Source organism: Filicampus tigris, chromosome 14, assembly GCF_054856515.1.
Source record: "Filicampus tigris isolate MCC_2025a chromosome 14, RoL_Ftig_1.0, whole genome shotgun sequence".
In the NCBI taxonomy this organism is placed as follows: Eukaryota; Metazoa; Chordata; class Actinopteri; order Syngnathiformes; family Syngnathidae; genus Filicampus; species Filicampus tigris.
In genome coordinates this window covers 18,378,637-18,401,586 of record NC_141230.1, presented here as the reverse complement: position 1 = coordinate 18,401,586, position 22,950 = coordinate 18,378,637, and the positions used below count along the sequence as shown (strand labels likewise).

Here is a 22,950-nt window from a genome sequence, read left to right as displayed (position 1 = left end):
TATATATATTTATTTATTTTTATTTTTATTTGTTTTAATTCTGACCGGCCACATTATGCCCACTTTCACATTGTAATGAGATTTCAGATCTGTATGAGACATTGTGATTTTATAAAGCTGGCGATGTTCAATTTTGATGGAAAATTTTGTGCTTCCGTCGGGGGTCAAAAAGTTGTGCAAGTGGTCCTAAGGCTCTGATTGGTCGGTTTATTTGGAAATCTGAATTTTGGATTGCAAATATTAAGTTTACATCTTCTAGTGTCTTGGTAAATTAAAATATGTATTTCTTGAAAATAAGAGTTAACAAATCAAAATGAAGATGTTAATCGAATAAATCCCGACCATGTTTAAATAGCAATTTATTGGTTGCTTCCTTGTCACAGACCAACAGGTTACAGGTCATGAACAGATGAAATATGCTGACATGGTTACACATACTGTACATAAAAACAAATTATTGATTGAAATTTGGTTAGGTAAGATTTTCAACACAAACACGTAAAAATAATTTAGAGCGACTGCACGTTAGAGCACACAAGATGGGTTCATTGTCATTTCCATATTGCTGCCATTAATCGGCTTGTGCACACGGCACATTTTAGCAACTTTTTTTTTTTTTTTTTTTTTTTTTTAATTTCGGAGTATTAAGTCTGTTGTTGTGCAGCAGGTCACAGTAAGTAGAAAGTAGATAAACCCGAGCCGATCACATCACATCACCAAAAAAAAAAAAAAAAAAAAAAAACAACATAAAAAGATCACAACTTAACTTGTCTCCAAGGGCGAAGCGAAGGCATCTGCTTGTCGGGTGCAGACACATCTCAGCCCAAAAGTGCATTAACATTAAGATGCTTCGCTCGCCGTACTAACGCGTGTGTGAAATGGAAATGGGCAGACTCCGCTCTTTAGTATGTGCGGTCTCCCTTTGACGATACTGTCGTAGGCACATGAAAATGAACAAGGCACCTTGAGCGTTTTGAAGCATTAACACTGATGTGACAGGAGCAGCAAATCAAACACAGAAGCGTCCGGCTAGGTTTTTTTTTTCTCGCCTGGACACTCAAACCCTTGTTGTCCGCGTTAAGACTACGAGGAAGGATTATTAGGGCCGCACTGGAAATTACAAAGATAAAGACTGGAAGTTAATAATGGTGGTAATTTACAACATTTAATGTTACAAGCAAAAAAAAAAAAACAAAAAAAAAAGACCGAAACAAGTCATAATCGCAAAATGAAAAAATGTTCATATCATAGGAAAAAGTGGTCATATTTTTGAGAGTGAAATAACACTGGTCGAAAGCAAATTTTAATCAGAGATGACTATCACATCAGGATTTTGAGGTATTCATTTTTTGTTTTGAAGTTTGATCTATAAAAGCTTGCGCAATATGGATTTTAGCACGCGCATTTTTAGCTATGACGTTTCAGAAATTATTATTATTGTTATTATGAAAACATGATGCGCTAGAAAAAAAGGCCAGATTCAGAATCAGGGCAAAAAACAAACAAAAAAAAAATCAAGAAAAGTTTAGTTGCATCTTTTGACCACTGTATTCAAAAGGAAAAGGTAATTATTGTGACAATTGAGTGGTCATATTAGAAGTATTTCTGCAAAGAACTTCTGAATTCAAACTTTTATTAATATCCACCCTTTTTTTCCCCTCCTAACGACTTTATTCTCGCAATTCTTTCCACTGTGGCCCTAATACACCTTCATACAATACAATCCATTGTCTTTTTATGAAAGACATTCATTGAGTGATTTTCAAAATGTGCTTGACAGGAGAAACCAGGTGAATCACATGCGTTGGGCTTTTGGAATGCAAGTCAAAGAACATTTCTTTTTGGCAGAAGTGGGGGCGGGGGAAAAAATTCAATAAATAAGAGCTTTGAGGAACACGAGAGGTAACGTGATGTCAATAAAAAAACAATATTGAGGAAATAAATAAAACATTCAAAGCTACATCTCAAATCACCTTCTTTCGCATCCTGAGTAGGTTTCCTGGGCTTCATCCTGATCCCTGGTCGTGTGCTGGGCGGAGGAACGTAGGGGGGGGGGGTTGGTTGGTGCGGTTTGGTGCTTGGGAGGGAGGGGGCTGGGGGTGTTGTTGGGAGGGAGGATGTTTGTTGGAAGTGGCGCTTTTTGTTCCTCAGCCTGTCTACCCTGAACGTGTGGGTCCCCCGTCTCACCTGCTTGAGGCATGAAGAGAGCATCAGCTAAGACTCAGCTGTGCAAAGCCGATCAGCTTCACCTCGTCTGCGAGCTCCGTGTCGTCGCAGCAGGAGGCCTGCAAGGTGGAAAGAAAAAAAAAAAAAAACATTTCAGATCCATGGAGCCAAATATCACTGAAAAAAAGTTTGCCTTTTACTGTAATTCTGCAACTATAGCCGTAATTTAGATTGCACCCCTATTCATCTCAGGTTCCATGTGCTTCCTTCAAAAAAAGAATAAAAATACAGCAGCAGTGGTTGGCAAAGGGAGCCTCCAAAATCTGTCTATTAAAAGCTCTACGTAAGAAAATGTATCGATCCTCACCAAAATGTGTGTATACATGTGCAGTGGGTACGGAAAGTATTGCGACACCTTGACATTTGTCACTTTCTGTGTCCTGGCAGCCATTTTCCAAAATGAAAAAAGTTCATTTCTCATTAATGTATACTCAGCACCCTATCTTGGCAGAGAAAAAAAAAACAGAAATATAGACATTTTTGCATATTTATTAGAGAAGAAAAAGCGAAACACTTCTTGCAGTGTAAAACGTATATTTTCAAGAGTATGATTTGGGCACGCCTATAAAAGTGCACATTCATTTTGGCGCGGATCGATCACGGTCCGATTTTGGACCCCCACAGGCCGGCTCCATTGGCCAGCCGCGGCGAATTCAATGTTTCCCATAAAAACGAGACTCTCCTCTCACGCGTTATAATATGTCCGCTCGCAAAGTTGTCTGTTCTGAGTGCGAGTCGGCTCTTATCGCTCAACATCAGCCCTCGCCAAAACTCCGCTGACTGAATGGGAGCGAGAAGTGCTCCGGGTCCCGAATCTTGAGCGAAGATAGTTATCATTTGTGCTTAAGGATGAGACGTCAATTCAAGTATTAAGTAGACTACAGCTAAAATAAGCATGTTTCGTTAAACCCGAAAACCGAACATTCTTATCTTCATGAAGGCAGAATGTTGTCCCGCGTACAGCTCGCGTTTGACCTTATCCGACGAGGGCACCTAACGTTGTGTCCGGTTTGTGTACGTCCGGCTGGTCCACTTGCTTGCGAGAGGGTCACATGTTGCTTTACCCACATTTACACAGTCGTACATTATTTACAGCCGTGCAAAAGCCAGTCACGTAACCAATTGCATAAATATGATTAAATGCGATTTAATGGACCATTAAAAAAAAAAAAAAAAAAAAAAAAAAGGAGGATTTGAAAAGGGCTTCATTCACAGCATGCAACGAGTCTTTGAACACCCTCGGCCCTGCTGCGCCTACTGAAGAACAAACTACAACACTGTAAACGGTGTGTGCGCTCTGCAAAGTTGTCGCCAATTAGCAATGGGGAAACTCCAGTTAAAAAGTCATGTTTACACTTTTTTTTTTTTTTTTTCTTTCCCCATAGCGTTTCTTGGCACATATCCCGCAGTCGCACGCCCTCTTTGCATTATTAATCAAGAATCTGTTTATAGTCCCCTCAGTGGGGTTTGTCAAGCCATCAATCGTGGGCAAAAACTCACCAGCTTAAAGGTCAATACGTTGTAGGTAGTCGGGTCATCTACAATCTTTTGAAGGTTAGCAGCAACTGGAATGTAGAAAAGTGCCAGACGAGACAAACGTCAGACTTTGCAAAGCAGGGCAAACAAATGCAATTTACAAAAGGACAGGAAAAGTAAATACCAGTAACCACATCGTGTCCATTGACAAGACCCGCCGAGAAGAGCTCCTGGGAAACTCCATCGGCGGTGTCTAGTAAATGAATTAAAAAACACAAACACTGCACATTTATTTTTCAGTTAACGTATGCGCTACATCAAACATCTGGCTCCACTCATACCTCGTCCAGGAGTGAATTCAAAACGGATGTCGTTCAGTTCCTTTTTGGAGTTCCTTCAAGAAGACGACAACACAAATTATGTGAAATCTGAGATAATGAACTCAACACGTCCTCGGTCATAGTACACTTGAAACAATTACGCAACATCAACTCATTCACTGCCAGACATTTTCAGACCATCTTTTTAGCCAAACGTTTTCAAAACATTTAAAAAAATATATTTATTCCTGGGATTGAATGGCTGGATTGTAAAAAGACAAATAAATACACGTCAATGGCAGTGAATGAGTTAAAAAAAAAAAAAACAATCCATTATAAATGTCACGTGTAATCACTGACTGATGAAAATAAATGTGGGCACCACCAATTAAGTTCCAAAACAAACATGGCAAAAGATGCCAAACGAGATCTGCATCGCAACACAACCTAATCTGCTCAGAAACTTCAGAATCAGTAGCGCTGATGCCGATGCAACTAACAGTCTATTATATTTTAGCAACGGAATTGCTTTTTTTTTTTTTTTTTAAATAATCAATCCGATTTAAACTTTGCCCTCGCAGGGCTAGCTTGCCAAGATGACTTTGGCATTTTTCTGTCCTCTGACTGGTTGCTAAGAGCAACATGTCACAGCCAATTTAAGACTAGCAAAACACATCTTGTGGCCATCTGCACACATTAAAACATTTATCAATCGCCATCTCTGGTGAGAATAATGTAATTTATTCTTTTTTTTTTTTTTTCTTTCATGTTTACGCCATGGTAATAGGTAAATATGAATTCCACGCTGTTCTCGATGATGTAAGTTGCGCGCAGCTATATTCCGCATTTGCATGGTATTGATGTTTTGCGACAGTAGTGGTATTGAGAGGTGGATTGCGCCCAGCTAGCAAATGCACTAAACACACATTTCATCTGGCAAGCACACAAAATCTACCCGGCATGGTATCGACCATGTTTTGCACACGGCCTCGGGGCTTTTCCAACGGCTAATTGACAGAGAGTGAGGCTGAGCAGGATTCCTGTGCAAGTGGCGTGGCGCGCAGGAATTAGAAATTGACGTTAAGCGCGGCAGAATCGTCGGAGACGCTCGCGCTATTTTATTATCGGCGCTCATGAAGCAGGCGAAGGGCCGCGGGATAGCAGTACTGTTCTTTCGGGTGGGTAAATACACACACAAAACCGAAAAATTGTATCATTTTAAGGATTATGTCGAGTCAATGTTAAATTTGAATAAATATCCGTGAGCAAGCAATTATCAATTATTGGACTGTATTCGCTTCTTTTTTTTTTTTTTTTTTTTTTTTTTTTTTTTTTTAAATTGGATTTTCTAAATTGCGCAAAGTTACTACTGAGACTGAAGAAAAAAATAAATGGTTGTTCAATTCAATTTTGAGGTTATTGCAGAGATCGACTGAAACATTCAATTCTATTCTTGACTACTACTTGGAATCCACGGTAAAGATTTCCAGTGAATTATTCGTATCGTACATGAATGTCGGAAAAGTCGCTTTCGCAGCTTACTCTGACATTCGTCTGCCTTTTCTCTCTCTAAGTCTTAAAAAAATTCCACGGGAACGTCACATCTTGATGAAACACAAAGAATCGCATTTGGATACAACCGGATTTCTCTTCCCGTTTGGGTTGCAAATGAGAACTAATGCCCTCAGTCCTAAATTCGTCTTCAAAGTCGTGACAATGAGATTCTCGAGAGAGCTTTGGTGCCTTCACAGCAGAAGGAGGGAAAAAAAAAAAAAAAAAAGGCCGAATTACAGGCAAGTGAAATGACAAGAAGCCAATTACACAGCGACAGTATCTCAGTCAGTCCCTTGATATTATCATAAGTCATGCTAATCAACTGCAACTCCCTTAGTAGTTGAGACCAAATTAGCTTGCCGTTTTGCTCCCACAAATACAATTAGTGTCAAGAAAGATTCCTTTGGAAATGCTGCACTCGGCGCAAACCTTCCGTATTCATAAATATTCGCATGAACGTGTGATCATATTAAATTACGCGGCGGGTAAGCCCCTGGGCTTCCTCTACAATTTCATTTGTTTGCTAACCGACAAAAACAAACAAAACACCGGTGACGTGTCGCCCTTTCGCCGGATGGGGAGTTTGTATTTTCAGTTGGGTATTTGCGGCTCAGTATTTACATCGGGTATTTTAGAACAACTACAAGCGAGAGTGACGGCAGACATGCGATGCCTTTTGGAAAAAAACCCCGTTTCGGTTTCAGGTCAGCATCTGCTACATCAAACTGGAATTGTGGAGTCATTTCCCACACCAACCATATTAAACTTCAGAAAGACAAAGAAGCCAAGAGGCATATGACGTGATCAAGCTTTCGGATTTACAGCTCAGAACACCTGCATCCAAACATGATGAGTGATTTGCTAGCAGTCCGTTAGCCTTAGCGCATCCTGACGAGTGCTATGCTAGCAACGACGGCGTTCTCGGGGGCAAAGACCTTCGGGTGTCAGTGCGACCAGATTGCTGGGAACCCGATGGCACACTTGCACCTGTCAGGGTAACACGCACCAACAGCCTAGGAAATATCTCTCATTTCGGGCGGGGCACGTCAAGAAACAAGCACGGATCCTTTAGCATGGGCAAAAGGCTCAGGAAAAACCTTGAAAAATTAATAAAGAATTCATTGAGGAGTTGCCCTGGAGACCTCTCGGGGCCGATCGGAGAATGTGCGTGACTGTGCGTCCAGAAACGTCCATGATAGAACGGAGGAACTTGACAGGACTAATCCATCCCATCAAGCACACCTTTTGGGCGAACGTGAAATTTGATTGTGAGCCTTCGCTGACCTTGCACCTCGCGATTGGATCAATGTACAAATTGATCGAAAAGACAGCATCATGTAAAAAGTCATCGCAGAAAAGATGGAACTATCTTTTTTCCGAGAAAGGCTAACTGTATCTTTTTCCCATTTTTTTTTTTTTTTTTTTGTACAAATAGTGTAGATGCAGGTAATCTCTCTGCTCTGTCAAACATTTCATTTGAGAACGTCCTCATTGTTTGAACGGTGAACTGCGCGGCAGGATGACAAATGGTGTTGAGTCAACTCCTCGGCGGCGGACATTTTTGTTACGGCGCCACACAAAGACACGCACACGCGCTCTCTCAGCCAAGCCATTGTGATTCCTTGCATGTCTTTTGGAAACGTACACAGGCGGGCGCATGACAAACAATCATCCGTCTCACCTTAGTCGCAGGACCAAGTTCACAGCGCTGTGAATGTATAGCGAATCCCCAAATGGCTCCACCTGAATGAGAACGAGTGAGATGAGGAATTGGCACACATGAACTCTGTATGCTCCGTATGCTCTTATAAACTTCAATCGTGTCATTGGTCATATTAAATGTCATGCGCCTTATATAAGGCTGAGCTATTTTTTTTTTTTTCGATACAGTGACCCCCCCCCCCATTCTTCGCGAGATTTATGTTCCAGACCCATCTGTGATGTGAAAAGCTGCGTGTGGAAAAAATATGTAATAGCGGAAATTTGTTTTATGGTTGAAGCCTTAAAATACCCCTTCACACACCGGAATCACGTGAAAGATGGATTAAACCAATAGTACATGTATTTCAATGCAAAAAAAAAAAAAAAAAGTCTTCTTTAACAGAAAAATCCACAATTTAGCGGGACAAAAATTGAGGAAAAACAATATAGTGAGTGAGTGCTGTACTCTACTCTATATCCTCAAACAACGCCCTGCATTCTATCTATCGTTCAAGTTGGTATTGCATCTAATGTCGCTGACTGTGCACCAAAAATCAAATTTAATCGCCAATTGAATACATTTGAAAAAAACGGTAAGGACACATCGGCAGCTGTCCACACGACAGCAGAAAGTGCGCTCACGCCAACCCCGGCGGGACAAAAACCCATTACCAAGCCTCCCAGTTACGATGCCTATTTGGCATCTATAGCCGTCGTTGGCAGTGAATGAGTTAATACTTTATAGAAGCAAAGGAGGTCTTAGGGCCATGAGTGGTGTAATAAAGAAAAAAACGGTGACTAAGCAGTGGGGTAGGCGGAAATTAACCAGCATGCATTTTACAGTATATTTGAGGCTGACCAGTTCCTTTTGCACTGACGCATTACTGCTATCAATTTTTAATCTATAAATACAATACAATTTTATTTATAAAGCGCATTTCATTAACAGCTAGAGCTGTAACAAAGCACTTGACAAACAATACAATAAATAGAACAAAAACAGTAAAAGCCTGTGATACATGTATTAATAAATTTAGATAAGGTAGAGTTTTACGATACTTTGAATAGACCATATCGTCACTGTCCTGTGAAAAACACGTATGCCCAATTTTGGAAGTTGTTGGAAATTTTTCACATTAATGCGATACCGCCATTCAGGTAAAAAAAAAATAAAAAATAAGAAAATCGAAAAAAACAAAAATGGCCCTAAGTGTTTTTCACAGGACAGCGACGATATATTTGTTCTGAAGCAACATTTTTGATTGGTTAGTGCGGCTTCACCTGAGAAATGCCTTACATTGCACATGATGTTTTTGCATCTTTTTTTGTTAAGTGACGCCAACCAGGGCATCACATTTACAGCAGAAAAAAAAGCTCGGACCAAAGAAAAAATTCACAACGCATTAAATAGTAAAAAGTAAGGCTTTCTGCACAGCTCAAATTTGCGTCATGAGAGGTAGAAAAATCCCGCGTGATGGGTAGTTCATGCCTGCTGGGAGCACCAAACGCCTCCCCGACCTGCTGTCGTTCATTTTGAAAATGACAAAGCCTTCGGAAATGGGTTATAATAGCGGCGCGGATTCACAGTCAGACTAAGTCCTGACAGACTGTGACTTATTACGGCTGAGTGCGTCCCTCCGGGAGTCGCACGTGTTAATGTATGCAAAAATTCACACAAAAGGCGCTCAGACAATAAGTGGGGCGCCAAGGTCATTGAGTCATAACAAACGAGTGCAGCTGCTGCATGCCGCATCCCTCACCTGGGGATGCTGGATGGCTAAGCCATCAAAAGGAACATTCTTGACATTCTCCTCGTTCTGCAAGCGACAAAATGAGAGGGAAAGCTGTGAAAAACGCCACGCGCGCACACACGCACATGCGCGCCAATCAAGTTTGGACTCATCCTATTAAGACAACATGGCAAATGTTAATTGACAGCGATCAATGAGCAGCGACGTGCCGCTTCGATTCGAACCGGAGCTCGGCTGCTGAGTTCCAACAAATCCTGTTCAAATAGGAGCGATAATTGCTTTTACAAAACCATCCTTTTCCAAGTGCCGTCGCCGCGCAGAATTACGACGGGAAAAGCAGACCTATTCATCCGTGTCGTCTTTTCACCAGCATACAAAGCAGTGTGTGCATGTTTTAAAAAGAAAAACAAACAAACACAAATATATATATATATATATATATATATATAAAAAAAAATGAATCAACTCACTACTTTGGAGTCGTCCTTGACCCGCCGTGACTGCATGGAACAAAGAAGGGAAAAAATTCTATTACTCCAGGCTGGATTGAACTGCTTGCCGTCAAGTTTAGATTGCATTGTTTCGCCGGTCCCATAAAGCTTTCACATGACAGGAAAGACGCTGCCAGAATTGCCACCATCTTTGAAATCGACGAAAAAAAACGGCTATGCGCAAACGCACGTCCGCCTTGTGTTTTTATCTCACGTTAAGGCATGTTTAGGAAATAACGCCTGCTGGAAGATTTGCGTCACATTTTGGAAAGGCTGTTAACGGGAGCGGACGCATTCCCTGTCAGCGCAGTATAAGAGTCATTCCAGTCATTATGGTTTGCTGTATTTTCTTGCCTTGAGAATTCTCAGGAGGAAAGCACATTTGCGTGGTCACGTCATCCAATTATTACCACAGACAAGTAGGCTCCATGTTTCCATTTGTATGGGCGTCTTTGTTGCTTTATTTGTTTGTTGGTGCGCAGCCTCCTTTGCGATCTACTTACAATAATGGTCCACTTTCCAATTCATTTTGGTGTGAATGCACACAAACGATGACATAATTAAAAGATACCTTGCATGAGGGAGAACATTTTTTGGGGGAAAAATCTTGCGAGAGATGAACAAAAGCTGCAATCTGCGCAGCTGCCATTTCAACCGGATATGAACCAGATTGCCCCTATGGCTCCAAATTTCCCCAATTCGCATTTTCAAACGCATCCGTCAGATCTCATCAAATCAGGTTGTAATTTGTTGCGCTTCTGCAGGATGTTGTCTATTATTTTCCCCTTGAATCTGGATGAAACTCCTTTTAGCCTCTTAATTTATTCGATGGGAGCCATTCGCTCATTGATTCTGCAGGTGACGAATGTCAAATCCGCGGAGAGCTGCGCGCACTTGAGTGCTCTCGTTTCCAATTTGTTAAGTGGATTACGGATGGCGATTGGATGCTCCTGTCAGATTATACGGGTTGAGTCGCAGAACGGACCGACGGCAAACGCGACACAAAACACTTTTCGGTGTTTCTTTCATTTGGTGTTTTTCTTAAAATCCTGCTTACCCTGCCCTGGGTCACCGCCGCCTTGCCTTCCTCACTGCCTTCGTCCAGCTCGTCGTCGCTCCACTCCCAGTCGCCGTCCTCCGTCTTGTGCAGGTGGCCACTGGAGCCCGGGACACGCCTCACCTTACACAAGGCCAACACGATACATTTGAGTAAAATGTCATCCTTTATTTGCCGTAGCTGATCTCGTGAAGGCAAATAGAAGTTCATACAGTATGTCTGATATTTTTTTTTTGCGTCGATGTCATTCTGTGTCTATTCGTTTTGTTTTGACGTACTACATGATTGAAATATAACGCTCAATCAATATTATGCAAAACATGCTTATGACGATTTGACAAGTATGTATACAATAATAATATAGACACTAGATGCCTCAGACTGAGAAGCGTTTTAATATTTCGCTTGCATGAAAATATTAGAACCGCCTCGGTATGACGTCGATGAGTTCTACACCACTACAAAACTACAACCACAATGCGTAAAAGACATATCGGGTTGGACATTTGGTCTTCTTTTCCCTCAATTTGTTCCAGACTTGATCAACAACTCCAATAAAAAAAATAAAATTAAAATATCAACACTACAAGAACTCCTCTCAACTTTATCTAAATGAAACGCTCAATGTTGGCCATTTCTCAAGCAGTACGTAGAATTTTGCAAGAACGTTTGTGGTGATGTGTCAAATTGTAGCAGATAAAGCACAATGAATAGAGCCCGGTGGAAGCAGAACCTATTCATGAAATCAGGAGCAAATATTCAACCCAGGCCGCTACCGACTTAAACTCTACCTCAAACATAAAAAAACCCACAACAAAGCAGATCATGTTTGGCTACGATTCTCCATTCCAGATGAGAGAAACGCAATTGCAACGAAAGCAGTTGGCTCATAAAGCGGTTGTGAGGTACAGTCATCTTACGGGAGCACTACAGCGTTACAGGCAGCACACAAAATGGCAAGCGACTAGCGCCGGCTCCGGGCAACGATAAAGTTAAAGAGGCACTGCCCCTCTGGTGCTGCCAGCTATAGTTTCCAAACCTGACATAGAACCCAGAGTCCCCCCAGTTCTGCTCTGGCGCCTTGAGCAAAAACAGACGCAGATCGAGTCTCGGTGGGCATCCTGACTGACATTCACGTCATACAAAAAAAAAAAAAAAATCACACTTGCAAGAAAAACACAAGATTCCTCATGGGGCGGGTTTGAACAATTGGTAGAAACTTGTGACAGAATTTGTCGTGTGGAAGTGAAGTTGAGTTATGCTTTGCGATTTTGCTTCAAGACGGTCTTAGGGCTCTTATCTACTCTTTATACAATAGTCTTTTTTTTTTTCCCAATGCAGCATTTTGGCTTGGTGTAATGCTGCCCTCTACTGGTTATTCAGCTCACACACCTGACAATTTTACACAATACACTATAAAGCACGACAAGACCGCCCACGTGAATCGATTAACAGTCGTGCATGACACTGGATGAGTTCCACTCCCCCTAACATGCACGATTCCTCCTTGAAAGATCGAGCAAACATTTTGAGGTCACCACACTTGAGAGCTCAGCAACCATCCCGCTGTACCAAGTACGCAGATGTCCTCTTTTAGACCCCTATGGCACTTGTTTTCCCCGAGAGTAGACGTGCGTGCGTTTAGCATGAATATAGAAAACCAAAACACAAGAGGGCAGGCCACAAGGGTGAAAAACAAGAGTCAATATCTCGTCCGCTCCTCGAAGGTAAAGGACATTCAAGGTCCTTGTGTGAATGACTCGACGGAAGAGATTTGAGAGTGACTGAATGGATCGGAGGGGTCACGCGGGTCTTGGGATGATAATGTTCCAGGCGCGTCGCCTGTCGCCGCAAGCTTTCAGAAATATTTGCTGAGTATGAAATGCAGGTGGCATCGTTCGTCAAATCAGCATAAAAACACAAGGTCATTGGCTTTGTCTTTGACTCATTAGAGCTATAAAAAAAACATACAATCAGTCTTTGGATAATGTGCAACATTTTTGAAATAAAATATATTGCAAGTGCAGTGTAGCATTTCAGGTGATGAGAAAAATTGGATGAGGCAACAGGACGTTGTCGAAGGGCATGGGCCAAAAAAGCCATTACTTGTAAAGTCATTTCAAGATAGTTGCTGAAAGTACGTGCTCAGACGGAAAATTATGCAGAATATAGTGTTTAACTGTTTTTTTTTTTACCATTCAGTATGAACTGGAGAACCTTTCGTTTGCATCAGCCGTTATCCGGCACAATTATGACATGTAGCTTGCTAGCGAGCTAGCTACGTGTCCCACGCCAAAAATGCATGGTCCTTTCAGATAGGCAGCTTGTACGGCCGCTTTAGAGTGCCTCGTTGCAGGCTTTGAGTGCGTGCGCACGCCAGGTGTCTCTAATGTGCAAATGCGCCAAACAAAAAAAAAAAAATGAAGGAATCAAATGCTGTGCTTATCCGGCAAACTATCAATGAATTAAATTCCACCATTATCACAAGGCAGCAGTATCAACGGTTGCCCCTCCCCTTTATTGGATTTTCTGTGCTCATGTCATCCACAATGGCAGCAATGCTCTCCAGCACGCCCTCCATTTACTCTGAAAGGTGTCAGTGTTTTTCCATCCCTGCACTTACCCACTCCGCCTCCCGGCAATAAGCCTCCGCTGAACCGACAAGACGAACTCTTAGATAAAGCCAATATTATGTGAAGCTGCGTCTGAAAACTGCACTTCCTCACAGCAAAAAGCCAAGATCAAGTTACCGAGCATGCTTCTTTTGCCGTAGTCAACCATTTCATTTAAACGTATTTTTCTGCAGAGTGATACACTGCGGGTAAAAAAAAATAAATAAATGAAAAAAAAAAAAAAAAACCACATCAGTGCGTCTACGCAGTGTGACGCTTTTGCGACACAAGCCCATATTTTCTACTCTATCGACAAAACAGTCGGGGCATTAAGTGTTTGAGGTGTTACAAAAGTCCATGGGCATCACTCATGTTGACTGTAAATGCAACATTGTGATGGAGGGACTCCACTCAATCCCAGCGATCGCATACAATTTGTTGTTTAGTCAATAACAGAGTTATTTTTCAGGAGAAGTGCAAGTGTCAACATACCTTCTTTGCTCTTTGGGATATCTTCGGAGCCCGGCACAAGAGCTTTTCAACCAGATATTCCTTGTTCTGCGAGACAAACACACATCAAGCCATCACTTATAAATTGGGTAAATTGGACAAAAGGAAAAGTAGCACCATTCTTTAGAGAAAACATGAGTGATCAGGCAAAACACATTCATATTAGTTTTTAATGGGATTTTAATTCAACCCTAACAACAGCACAACCATGATACAAAACACAGCAATAAAGAAAATGATGAGCTGGCCCCTGTTCAGTCATCAGTCATATTTTCCCCAAAAATTACCAATATTTGACTAAATCTATTAGGGTATGTAAAACTATGAGCACAACTGTACTTTATTCAAAATGTGGAGCAAAAAAAATACTGCCTTGTAAAATGCTCCGGTTCCGTATTTTAAACTGCTTTGCACAAACTTATTCAGTAACGTATAAGATAGCATCTTTAAGTTTGCTTTTATTTCAATTGCCTTTAATTCTCACTAGCCTATTACCCGGAATCAGTGGAGAATAAGTGGCATACATTATAAATCGTTACGAACGACAACAAGAAAGAATATAGCTACTAACATGAAAATAGGGGAAAATAAACCTTCTGGGGAGAAGAAATAAATAAATAAATCCATCAATCACATTTTATTTATATAGCACTTTTCATACATAAAAATGCAACTCGAAGTGCTTTAAAACATTCAAAGCAAAACATAGAATTGAAATACCTTAGCCTTTTGGAAAAATTTACTCTTCAAGAGCTCTGCAGCTGCAGGCCTGGAGAGAAGAATTGTTGAAATGTAATGAGAAAATACTTCACAACAGAAAGAAAATCCCTTTTAATTAAAAGCCCTGCTCCTGCTCCGAGACTTTCACTCGGAGAAAACTAAACGCGAGACTAACCTTTTGGCCGGATCCTTCTGAAGGCACGTAGTTATTAGCTTCCTAAACGATTTGCCGTACTTCTTTAGCATTTCCTTGTCCTCGATGCCAGTCTCCAGAGTGGGGGGATCGTTCTGCAGCGTCAACATTAAGACCTAAACAAAGGGCACAAAGTGTTTTCACCCGCAACAGCAAAAAAATAGTCAACGACGGCAGGGACGTTATAGCAGGAAACTGTTTTTTAAGGGAACTGCCGTGTGAAGGAAAAAAAAGCAAGTTCCTCAAAGTTTTTGTTCCTGGTTAAGAAAGGGAGAATGTCTTTTGGCACGTTGGCCCAGAGAGTCTGGTGATACATTGACAACACCGACCTTCATAGGGGGGTAGCGGTGATAGGGCGCAGACCCCGTGGCGAGTTCTATGGCCGTTATTCCAAAACTCCAAATGTCAGCTTTGAAATCGTAACCTCGTACCTGTGGATAAGGAATGGGACAAAAGATTGGTCAAATTACCTGGTTTCAGTTTCACTTTTTTTTTTTTTTTTAAACAGACTTTATGCTAGCGCAGTAAGTACCCCTGTAAAGAATCAAATTTAATGGTCTGATATTTTCAAATCAGTCATTAAATATCTGGTATGTTTACCAATGTTTTTACATTGTTACTTTTTACAATTACTTTTTGAATGCTTGCTGCCCCCTATTGGTTGAGAGTAGAATGATTTGCCGTAAAAATCTGCAGTTGCGTCTAAAAAAACTACGATGCTTGAAAATATTCAATTTAAATCAGTATAATGAAGAGTTAATTGTGTCAGAAAAAGCCATTGGGACTCACTTGTTCCATCACCTCTGGTGCCATCCAGCATGGCGTACCCACAAACGTCTTGCGAACTTTGTTTCTTGTCATATCGCCCCCTGTGGCTAGGAATGCACTTACGCCAAAATCTGTGAAAAACGAAAAATACAGAAGCTAATCCTTCATATTCGGTAGAGCACTGACCATCATCATCGGATGTTCTGCGGCAAATTAGGTTGCTAGACGCTGCGACATAGGCTTAAAAATAACATTTTTATGAAAACGGGATGAGAAACCAATTAAAGCATTTCATTCAAACATCCTATCGTCTGCAACAGGATTAAAAAAAAAAGAATAAAACGGATGATAACAGTGGCGCATGTGCCAACACACACACACCTGCAATCTGAACAGATCCATCTTCCCCCAGTAGAATATTCCCGGCTTTCACATCCCTGCGGCCAGCAAAACACACAGGCAGTCAGTCAAACGGCAATAACAAGCGGCACAGCATTGATTCTTCCGTCCGCGGAAACAGGGCCACAAAACAGCTTGCCGCCATCTAGATTGTTGCCCAGGGGGCCGATAAAAAGGTCAAGCCTAGTTCGTGGTGACCTTGATGTCCAGGAAGTTGACGTCACAGCTCCACAAAACACAGATCAATAAAGGGGAGGTTGACTTGAAACGTCAGCATATTTCACATTGGATATACTCTTTATCATAACAACAAATACAAAACAAATTTGCAAAATTATATCAGTAGGTATAAATAGCAAATTGGTAGTATAGTATATTTAGAGGAAGCGTGTTACCGGTGGATCTGTCCATTTCTGTGCAGGTAGTCGAGGCCTTCAAGGACTTCTTTCAGGATCGAGGCAATTATTGGCTCGTCGAGATTTTTGTCCTCTTCTTTGCTTGTGTGCTTGATAATATCCAGCATAGAGCCTAAGAGACATCAAATATTCATACTCTGAACTGCGTCCTCCATCTAGCCCAAGTTTATACAGAACAGGAACCCGTAAAAAAGATGAATACGTCCCCGACTTGAACGGGCCGGTTAAAAGGGACTAGAATTAAATGAGTGCCTTTTCCACAGTGCCAAGTCGAAACTGAGCGTGAATATCAATTTGAAAGGGTTGCTTTTTGACAGTTCAAAACCAATCATCATCATCATCATCGTCGTCATCATTCAGCCCAGTGGGTCGGAATATCTCCAACAATACAACCCGATGCTTCGCAGTTCATCGGTTCATTCTGAATGTCTGTCCTTTGTCCCTCTGTCTCTAAAAATAAGACCCTGCAAACTTCATTTTTCTTGATTGGGCTGCTCCAGTTGGTTTGCGTAAAAAGGAGAGCGGAAATTATTCCTGCAAATCGCAGTTGGCATTTTGTTAATCTTCTTGGAGACTGGGGAAAGATTTCCGTGCGTCTGCTCGCATGTGGCGTGCTCGGACCCAACAACGCCTTTGACACGGAGCAGCAAGTTAGCATAAGTACCATCTAAATGCTGCTTTTATTGTTTGCTTAATGTTCAGGCTTCCGGCAACTCAAACTCTAACAGAGTAGGCATATGTATGTCAACAGCGAATGGCATGGTAGGTAGTAGAAATAGCGTTGGGATTGTGAGAAAAGATGACAGTTCGTGGAGCGCATGAGGAACAACCGTGTAAAAAAGCCGCAAACATTCAACACAGCGTCATCGCATGTTTCTTAGTTGTGTATCTGTAAAATACAGCCTTGTTTTGGTTGCTTTCTAGTTTGAGGCGTCACACTACCAAAAAAAAAAAAAAAAAAAAAAAATCAATAGAATCAAAGCCTCTGTTCTACTTAACATGTTTTGTTTGCACAAAGGTTTTCTCCGCTTTCTGGTCAGAAACAAGTGTTGTTTGTGAAACCAATCCATATGTACACTTTTGTCTTGTTTGCAAGACTTGAATGAGCTAATTCAACGCTGCCCATGCAAGAGCTTTATGAGATTCCATATCTTTTTGGGAACCCATGACATCAACAAGGTTTTTAGTCAACTTGCTTTATACTTGCACCAGAAAGTCAACCTGGCTAATTTCCACAAGGTCAGAAGTCATATTCAAAAAGTTACACCAGAAGTGAAAGTGCGGAGTAACTGGAATTAGAAATCCAGAGAAACACATGTGAGAAGCACGGGCATGAGACACATTTAATATCCTTTCCAAGACTGCTCAATTGTCTTTTTTTTTTTTTTTTAACCATTATGCCTCATGCAGGCGCTTCATTTAGCCTCAATGTTAAGTGCCGCCTAACAATAGAAGCTTACCTCCACTAAGAAGCTTCATGACTAACCACAGTTCATCCTTCACCACGAAGGATGTATAATAGGTGACAACATTGGGATGATTGCACTGGCTCATTGCTTGAATTTCTTTCTGTTGGGAGAAAAGAAAGGCATTTCATCAATGTGCAAATTGCTTTTGCCCTTGTGCTAATTTATAATCAATCATACTGAGGAAGCTCAGTTTTTGTGATTAATCTGTTATAGAAAGTCTAACAAAAAAGTAAGTGCACAAAACCCAAAGCAATATTTCCCTTGTGAAATAATGAAGTGGACAGATGAACATTTATCATCTCGTTTTTAAATTTACTGGAGAGTACTCTGAATGGCATATACCGCGAGGGGAGAAAAGAGGGCAGTTCTTTCAAGAATTCTATCATTTTTATCGCCTTCTTTATCATATGATCGACGGATCAACGGACGGCAAAGGCATGTTCCACCATCAAAAGCTAGCATTAACAATTCAAGGCAATAATAAGCCTCCCGGTCTGCTCGGCAACACTCGGGACAAGTTAAGAGTAACATCGGCGTAACATCCTGCCAGAAATGAGGCTTCTAAACTAAGAGCATGCCAGTATAACAACAGTTTCACCACACCTTTTTGGGCCCTATGGGCTTGCGGTCGCATTCAAACTACTTTGCGCTTGTCAACAGATGTTGCCTGAGCAGACCGGGAGGGTTATTGCTTTGAGTTGTTCATCAAATCTAGGAATACGCCTTGCCGTCTGGCAAACACAACTTATGAAATGTTTCGGATAAATGTGCAATGATTCCGGAATTTTCACTGACATATTAAAACCAGGACAAAGTTTTAGATGGAAAAAAAGTCACCGAATCATTAAAAAAAAAAAAGAAGCGTTTCCACTGTACAAGCTGAGATGATCAGAGGGACATTTGGGAAGATTGACACTTGCACCGGCACAACGTAGCCCTTATTTATTCTACTCACCAGTAATTCGTCCATGCTGGTCTGGCATTTTTCCAGGTTGATTCTCTTGATGGCAACACGCTCCTGTCTGGGAGAACACAGGGCTGCCTGCACCACAGCTGTGGCCCCGCTACCTGAATCACAGCAACCAAAGAGCAAAATTAGAATTACACACACATCTAGATGAACAAGGCGAGATTTGACGGTTTTGTTTACGAGGAAGTTTATTAGAAATCAGGCCACGTTTAAGTTGGCGAGGCTCTTCCCACCGAGAGACACTGTGACTGACGCCTCGCTTGTCAACTGCGAGTGACAGATAAGCAGAAGTATTGAACATGTGTGATCGAAGTGGTTAACAGTTGCTCATGAGAACAGAGGCGTGCGAGGCGCGCGTGAGTGCGCGTGGGCCGGCGAGGGGGGGGGGGGCTTTCGCCCGCCAGTTCCAGAGCGCAGCGGACAGCCGTGGCGCTGTTTCTTATCTATAACGATAAGACGTGTCAGCTGGAGGGAAAAAGGCCTCCGCCAAGAGTATTCGGGCAACTTCCGTTTGAGCTTTCAGTATTTATGTGAGGTGTTGCACCTTTCATTATAGTATTATATAACAATGCTGGGACTGATGGCATTGAATGAACACGTTTTAGAAGATTTAAATAAGTAGATAACGTGGAAAATCTGAGACTGAATGACAAGTGCTTCATTACAAATACGCAGCTTTGGGGAAGATTGTGAAATAAGTACAACGACTTAAGAGTGACAGCTGTTTCTAATGTTCGGACTGTTTTGTGGTGTTAAATGTAACATGACAGAGTGCAGCTCTTCGCCACAATAAACACTACTCAAGGAATGCCTCTTATAATCTTAATTCAAAACTGTATTTTATCTTTGTGGATGCATTTTTTTTGTGTTCTTATATTGGATATCATCGGGCGGTCTAGCTGTAAATAAGGTTGTGGTCAGTGCTGAATATTACTACATCGGAGAACAGAAAAAAAAATTGTAGATTCTTGTCATCCAGTTCATGGTAATAAAGGTCGACTTGAGGCTGGGCTCTTACTGTTGAATTTGTTTTGTGTTTGTGTGTGCGTGTGTGTGTGGATGTTTTGGCTAATTGTAAACTACAGTACTGTACCTTAAAACCCTTTATTGTTTTAAACCTACATGTCAAAACATCATGTTTGTTTGTAATTACTAAGACTAATACAATGCTATGTTTAGGGGAGATTTTTGAGATAAACGCTTTGCTATAAAAGAGTGTTAATAATCATTCATGGCGTTAGTTCTGGTTTGAATCCCTCCGCTTGCATCACTGTCATGTTCATGTCATAAGGCAATCACATTGTCCACTTCGTGCCATCACATCTCACAATGATGTCATTTAACGTGCGGCATCTGTCGTGTATAAATTAGTCATCTGACAAAGTGGGCGTAATGCCACGATTCAGCATCTGCGTGTATGTGTGCGTGTACGTGGGTGTGTGTGTGTCAACTACAGGAAAGCTGTGAAGTCAACGTGTCGCATATTTTCAGTGGCTTCGCCAGTTGCACGTGTGATGTAAACCGGTAGCTTGTTATGAGTTCACATCCGCAGTGGCTACTTCACGTGGAGGGGAAAAAGCCGGTGGGCCTTCCAGGTCGCGTTACTAGCAGCTGTTAATACGCGGATAATTGTATAAATGTGTCCGTGATAGTACAAAGCCCCCCTCCTCGACACCCCCCGTTGTACTAACCAATGACTTCCTGTAGCTCGTACGACTCCCTGGTAATTGGCCAGCTAGCCGTCTGCTGCTGCGGCGGCGGCGGCGGCGGCTGCTGCTGCTGCTGCTGGACGGGAACCGGGGCTTCGCCTGGGTCCGCCATGATGATGATAGTGGTGGTGATGCTGCTGCTGCGCCGGCTAGCCGCCTCTCGCTGACACGACCGAGCGACAGACACGAAGAGAGCGAGCGAGTCAGCTTTGAGCTCACCTCCTCAGCGTGTGTCAGCTGGCAGCCGAGCAACTGCCGCCTGCGAGGAGAGCAACCCGGAAAATAAAAGGGCTAGTCAAGCGCGCGTGCACACACAGACAGACACATCAAGCGCGTTGCGGTGTTGCCAGATCTGTCACGTTTCCGCAATTTTTTTTTTTTTTTTTGCGCTCGGGATGGCACTCAGTACTTAAGTATAAGTAACGTACTGATACTATTTTTTTTTTAAGTGCAAAGTACAAGGAGAACTGAATTTGATCTCCTTGGCATAAATGATGTAAATTAACGAGGTACAAATACACCTAAGTAGCATTGATTGAACTCTTTTATTTCGGTGAGAAGTAACAAACCACAACTGCTTTGTTACTACTGAATCAACTAATAATGGTGGGAGAAAAGACCACTACAACTGCTCAACGTACTGATTCAAGATTTTACTTAAGCAGTGGCATTACAAAGTACAAATACTTTACTGTACTTGAGTAGAAATGCTCATTTAATTTCTTCTTCAATAGAAAATGACCAAGTACAATTGCTTGGTTTCTGTACTAATGTAAACATTCACTTCCTGTGCTTAAGTATTGTATTGTAAGTACTGATTCAACTATACTTCAGTAGTAGTGGTGACAAGAAATGAGGTAGAACTTCTGAGTTCCCATACTAACAGAGAAGAAATGATTCAACTCCAGCAGTGACAATTACTTTGTTACTGTACTCAAGTCAACAATTGACCATTTTTAGTCTGACCAAAAAAGACATTTAAGCCTCCAACAGAAACAGTTCATTATCATCCAAATCAATTCCGTTTATACTACAAGTTAACGATAGGGCACAAAACTCAGCAACAAACCTTAATTTGACGATCCATGTCTTTTTGTTGTTCAGTTAGCCGCTTGTGTGCAACGCGTTCAATCCCCAAACAACTGTGCCTTTAATTAACTCTGTGACGAGGACGTGATGTACTTGTTGGACGTCATTTGTTGACGTACATTTCGCAAACTCTGTCGTAACAATCTCATTCATCTTCCATTATGGGCGTACAGCATCTACATTTTGTATAAGTAATAAGTGAATATATATGCTGTGCGTATTTTCAAATTTTCGGAAAAACTACAACTTACATTTGACAACGCTGGCTCCATGGCTTATGTAATTAAAAAAAAACTCTACTCTGCTAAAATGATATATTCAAGTAACATTTCCCAAAACACTCTTCCGTCTTGACAATGTTGACGGACTGAAACTTTCAACTCACTCAACATTTAAAAAAGTTGGTAAATGGCCGCGATGTAAAAGCTATCTAAAACTTTTAAGTTGCCAAATAAATAAACATTCAATACCTCCCTCTCTCTTCAACAAAGTTTCGTGAAGTTGGTCTCATATTTGTTTTTAAGTCAGTTCCACAAAAATGATGCTGATTTAATGACCTGCGACAGTATCCATCTTTTTCTACATTCTTCTGGTTGTTTATTGACGGTTGACAAACAGCCTTTTTTATGCATTAGCGCCATCTTCAGCTTAGAGAGTGAACAGACGGCGTTTCTCTAAACTTGTGTGGCGCTCATTTCTACCTTCGAAGCTGTACATGTGAATATTTTGTCAACATATATTTGTACTACCTTTTGCCACCTCTGCTGTTTCACATAATTCACCATTAAATGTATGTTTGTATTTCATATGGTAGGTTATGCTATGTATTTATCTGAAGCACCACGTATTGCACATCACATCCTATATTTATCTGAACAAAATATTCCGTTTTTAAAAAGGCCTTTATTTTAGTGTTTATTATTATAGTAATAGGAGTGTTTATTCTATCCGATCGATCACACTAACATTCATTCAGTCAAATTATTAGCATCACTGCAAGTTCCAACACGATTTCTTTTGTGCCTACATACTTTCTGTACTTCAGACTAAGACAGCACAGATTCATTTTCTATGTCATTCCACAATTTAACAGTTTAATACTATTGTGCAACAGATGAGTGAAACAACATATAAGAAACGTAATTACTTAGAAGAATAAGTACCACACGCCTGGATTTTTTTACGCAGCTAAACAAATGCACAGCGGGTGATTATTCAGCTGTAATACACAAATCTGTCGACAGATGTCATGGTTTACCAAGATTCATTTGCGTTGAAAACAATGGCAAATATATGAAATTTAATTTCCTACATTTTACAAGTGTATTAATATTCGGAATAACTCAAACGTAAAAATACAAAAGAGTTCATCACTTTATTTGCAAATAATAGTTGTGAGGTGTAAGGTGTGAATACGCGTAATAAACACATCCATTGGTTCATTGTGTGGGTTAGTCGACGCACCAAAAAAAAAGTGACCATGTCCTGGCTTGTTGTGTGACATCTAAACGCACCAATC

At 41.2% G+C, this 22,950-nt stretch overlaps 1 protein-coding gene across 3 annotated transcripts; it reads right to left on the bottom strand.

Moving 5' to 3' along the window:
- Positions 1-342: 342 nt before the first annotated feature.
- stk39 (serine threonine kinase 39) lies at positions 343-21,997 on the bottom strand. 3 transcript variants are annotated; one of them, XM_086051428.1, is made up of 21 exons: positions 21,683-21,997; positions 21,412-21,607; positions 20,325-20,601; positions 18,619-18,731; positions 17,655-17,763; positions 16,174-16,306; positions 15,761-15,816; positions 15,401-15,510; positions 14,941-15,042; positions 14,594-14,727; positions 14,419-14,467; positions 13,681-13,746; positions 10,577-10,699; positions 9,499-9,528; positions 9,038-9,094; positions 7,258-7,319; positions 4,044-4,096; positions 3,887-3,955; positions 3,727-3,791; positions 2,188-2,285; positions 343-2,093 (listed from the first exon to the last, which is right to left on the bottom strand). In XM_086051428.1, the coding sequence occupies exons 3-20, from the start codon at positions 20,452-20,454 to the stop codon at positions 2,211-2,213; spliced, it is 1,536 nt and encodes a 511-aa protein (XP_085907554.1). In that variant the 5' UTR covers positions 20,455-20,601; positions 21,412-21,607; positions 21,683-21,997; the 3' UTR covers positions 343-2,093; positions 2,188-2,210. The 3 variants fall into 3 exon arrangements, with proteins under 3 accessions (XP_085907554.1, XP_085907552.1, XP_085907553.1); XM_086051426.1 differs by having other exon boundaries at positions 343-2,285; XM_086051427.1 differs by having other exon boundaries at positions 343-2,285; positions 21,412-21,502; positions 21,902-21,989.
- Between the last annotated feature and the right edge of the window lie 953 nt (positions 21,998-22,950).

Excerpts from the sequence above, each read along its gene's own strand:
- stk39 (XM_086051426.1), bottom strand. The coding sequence starts at position 20,454 with ATGGCGGACCCAGGCGAAGCCCCGGTTCCCGTCCAGCAGCAGCAGCAG. Across the intron at positions 9,095-9,498 it reads TCAAGGACGACTCCAAAGTA|AACGAGGAGAATGTCAAGAA; the intron begins GTGAGTTGATTC and ends TGTCGCTTGCAG. Across the intron at positions 3,956-4,043 it reads TGAATTCACTCCTGGACGAG|ACACCGCCGATGGAGTTTCC; the intron begins GTATGAGTGGAG and ends TTCATTTACTAG.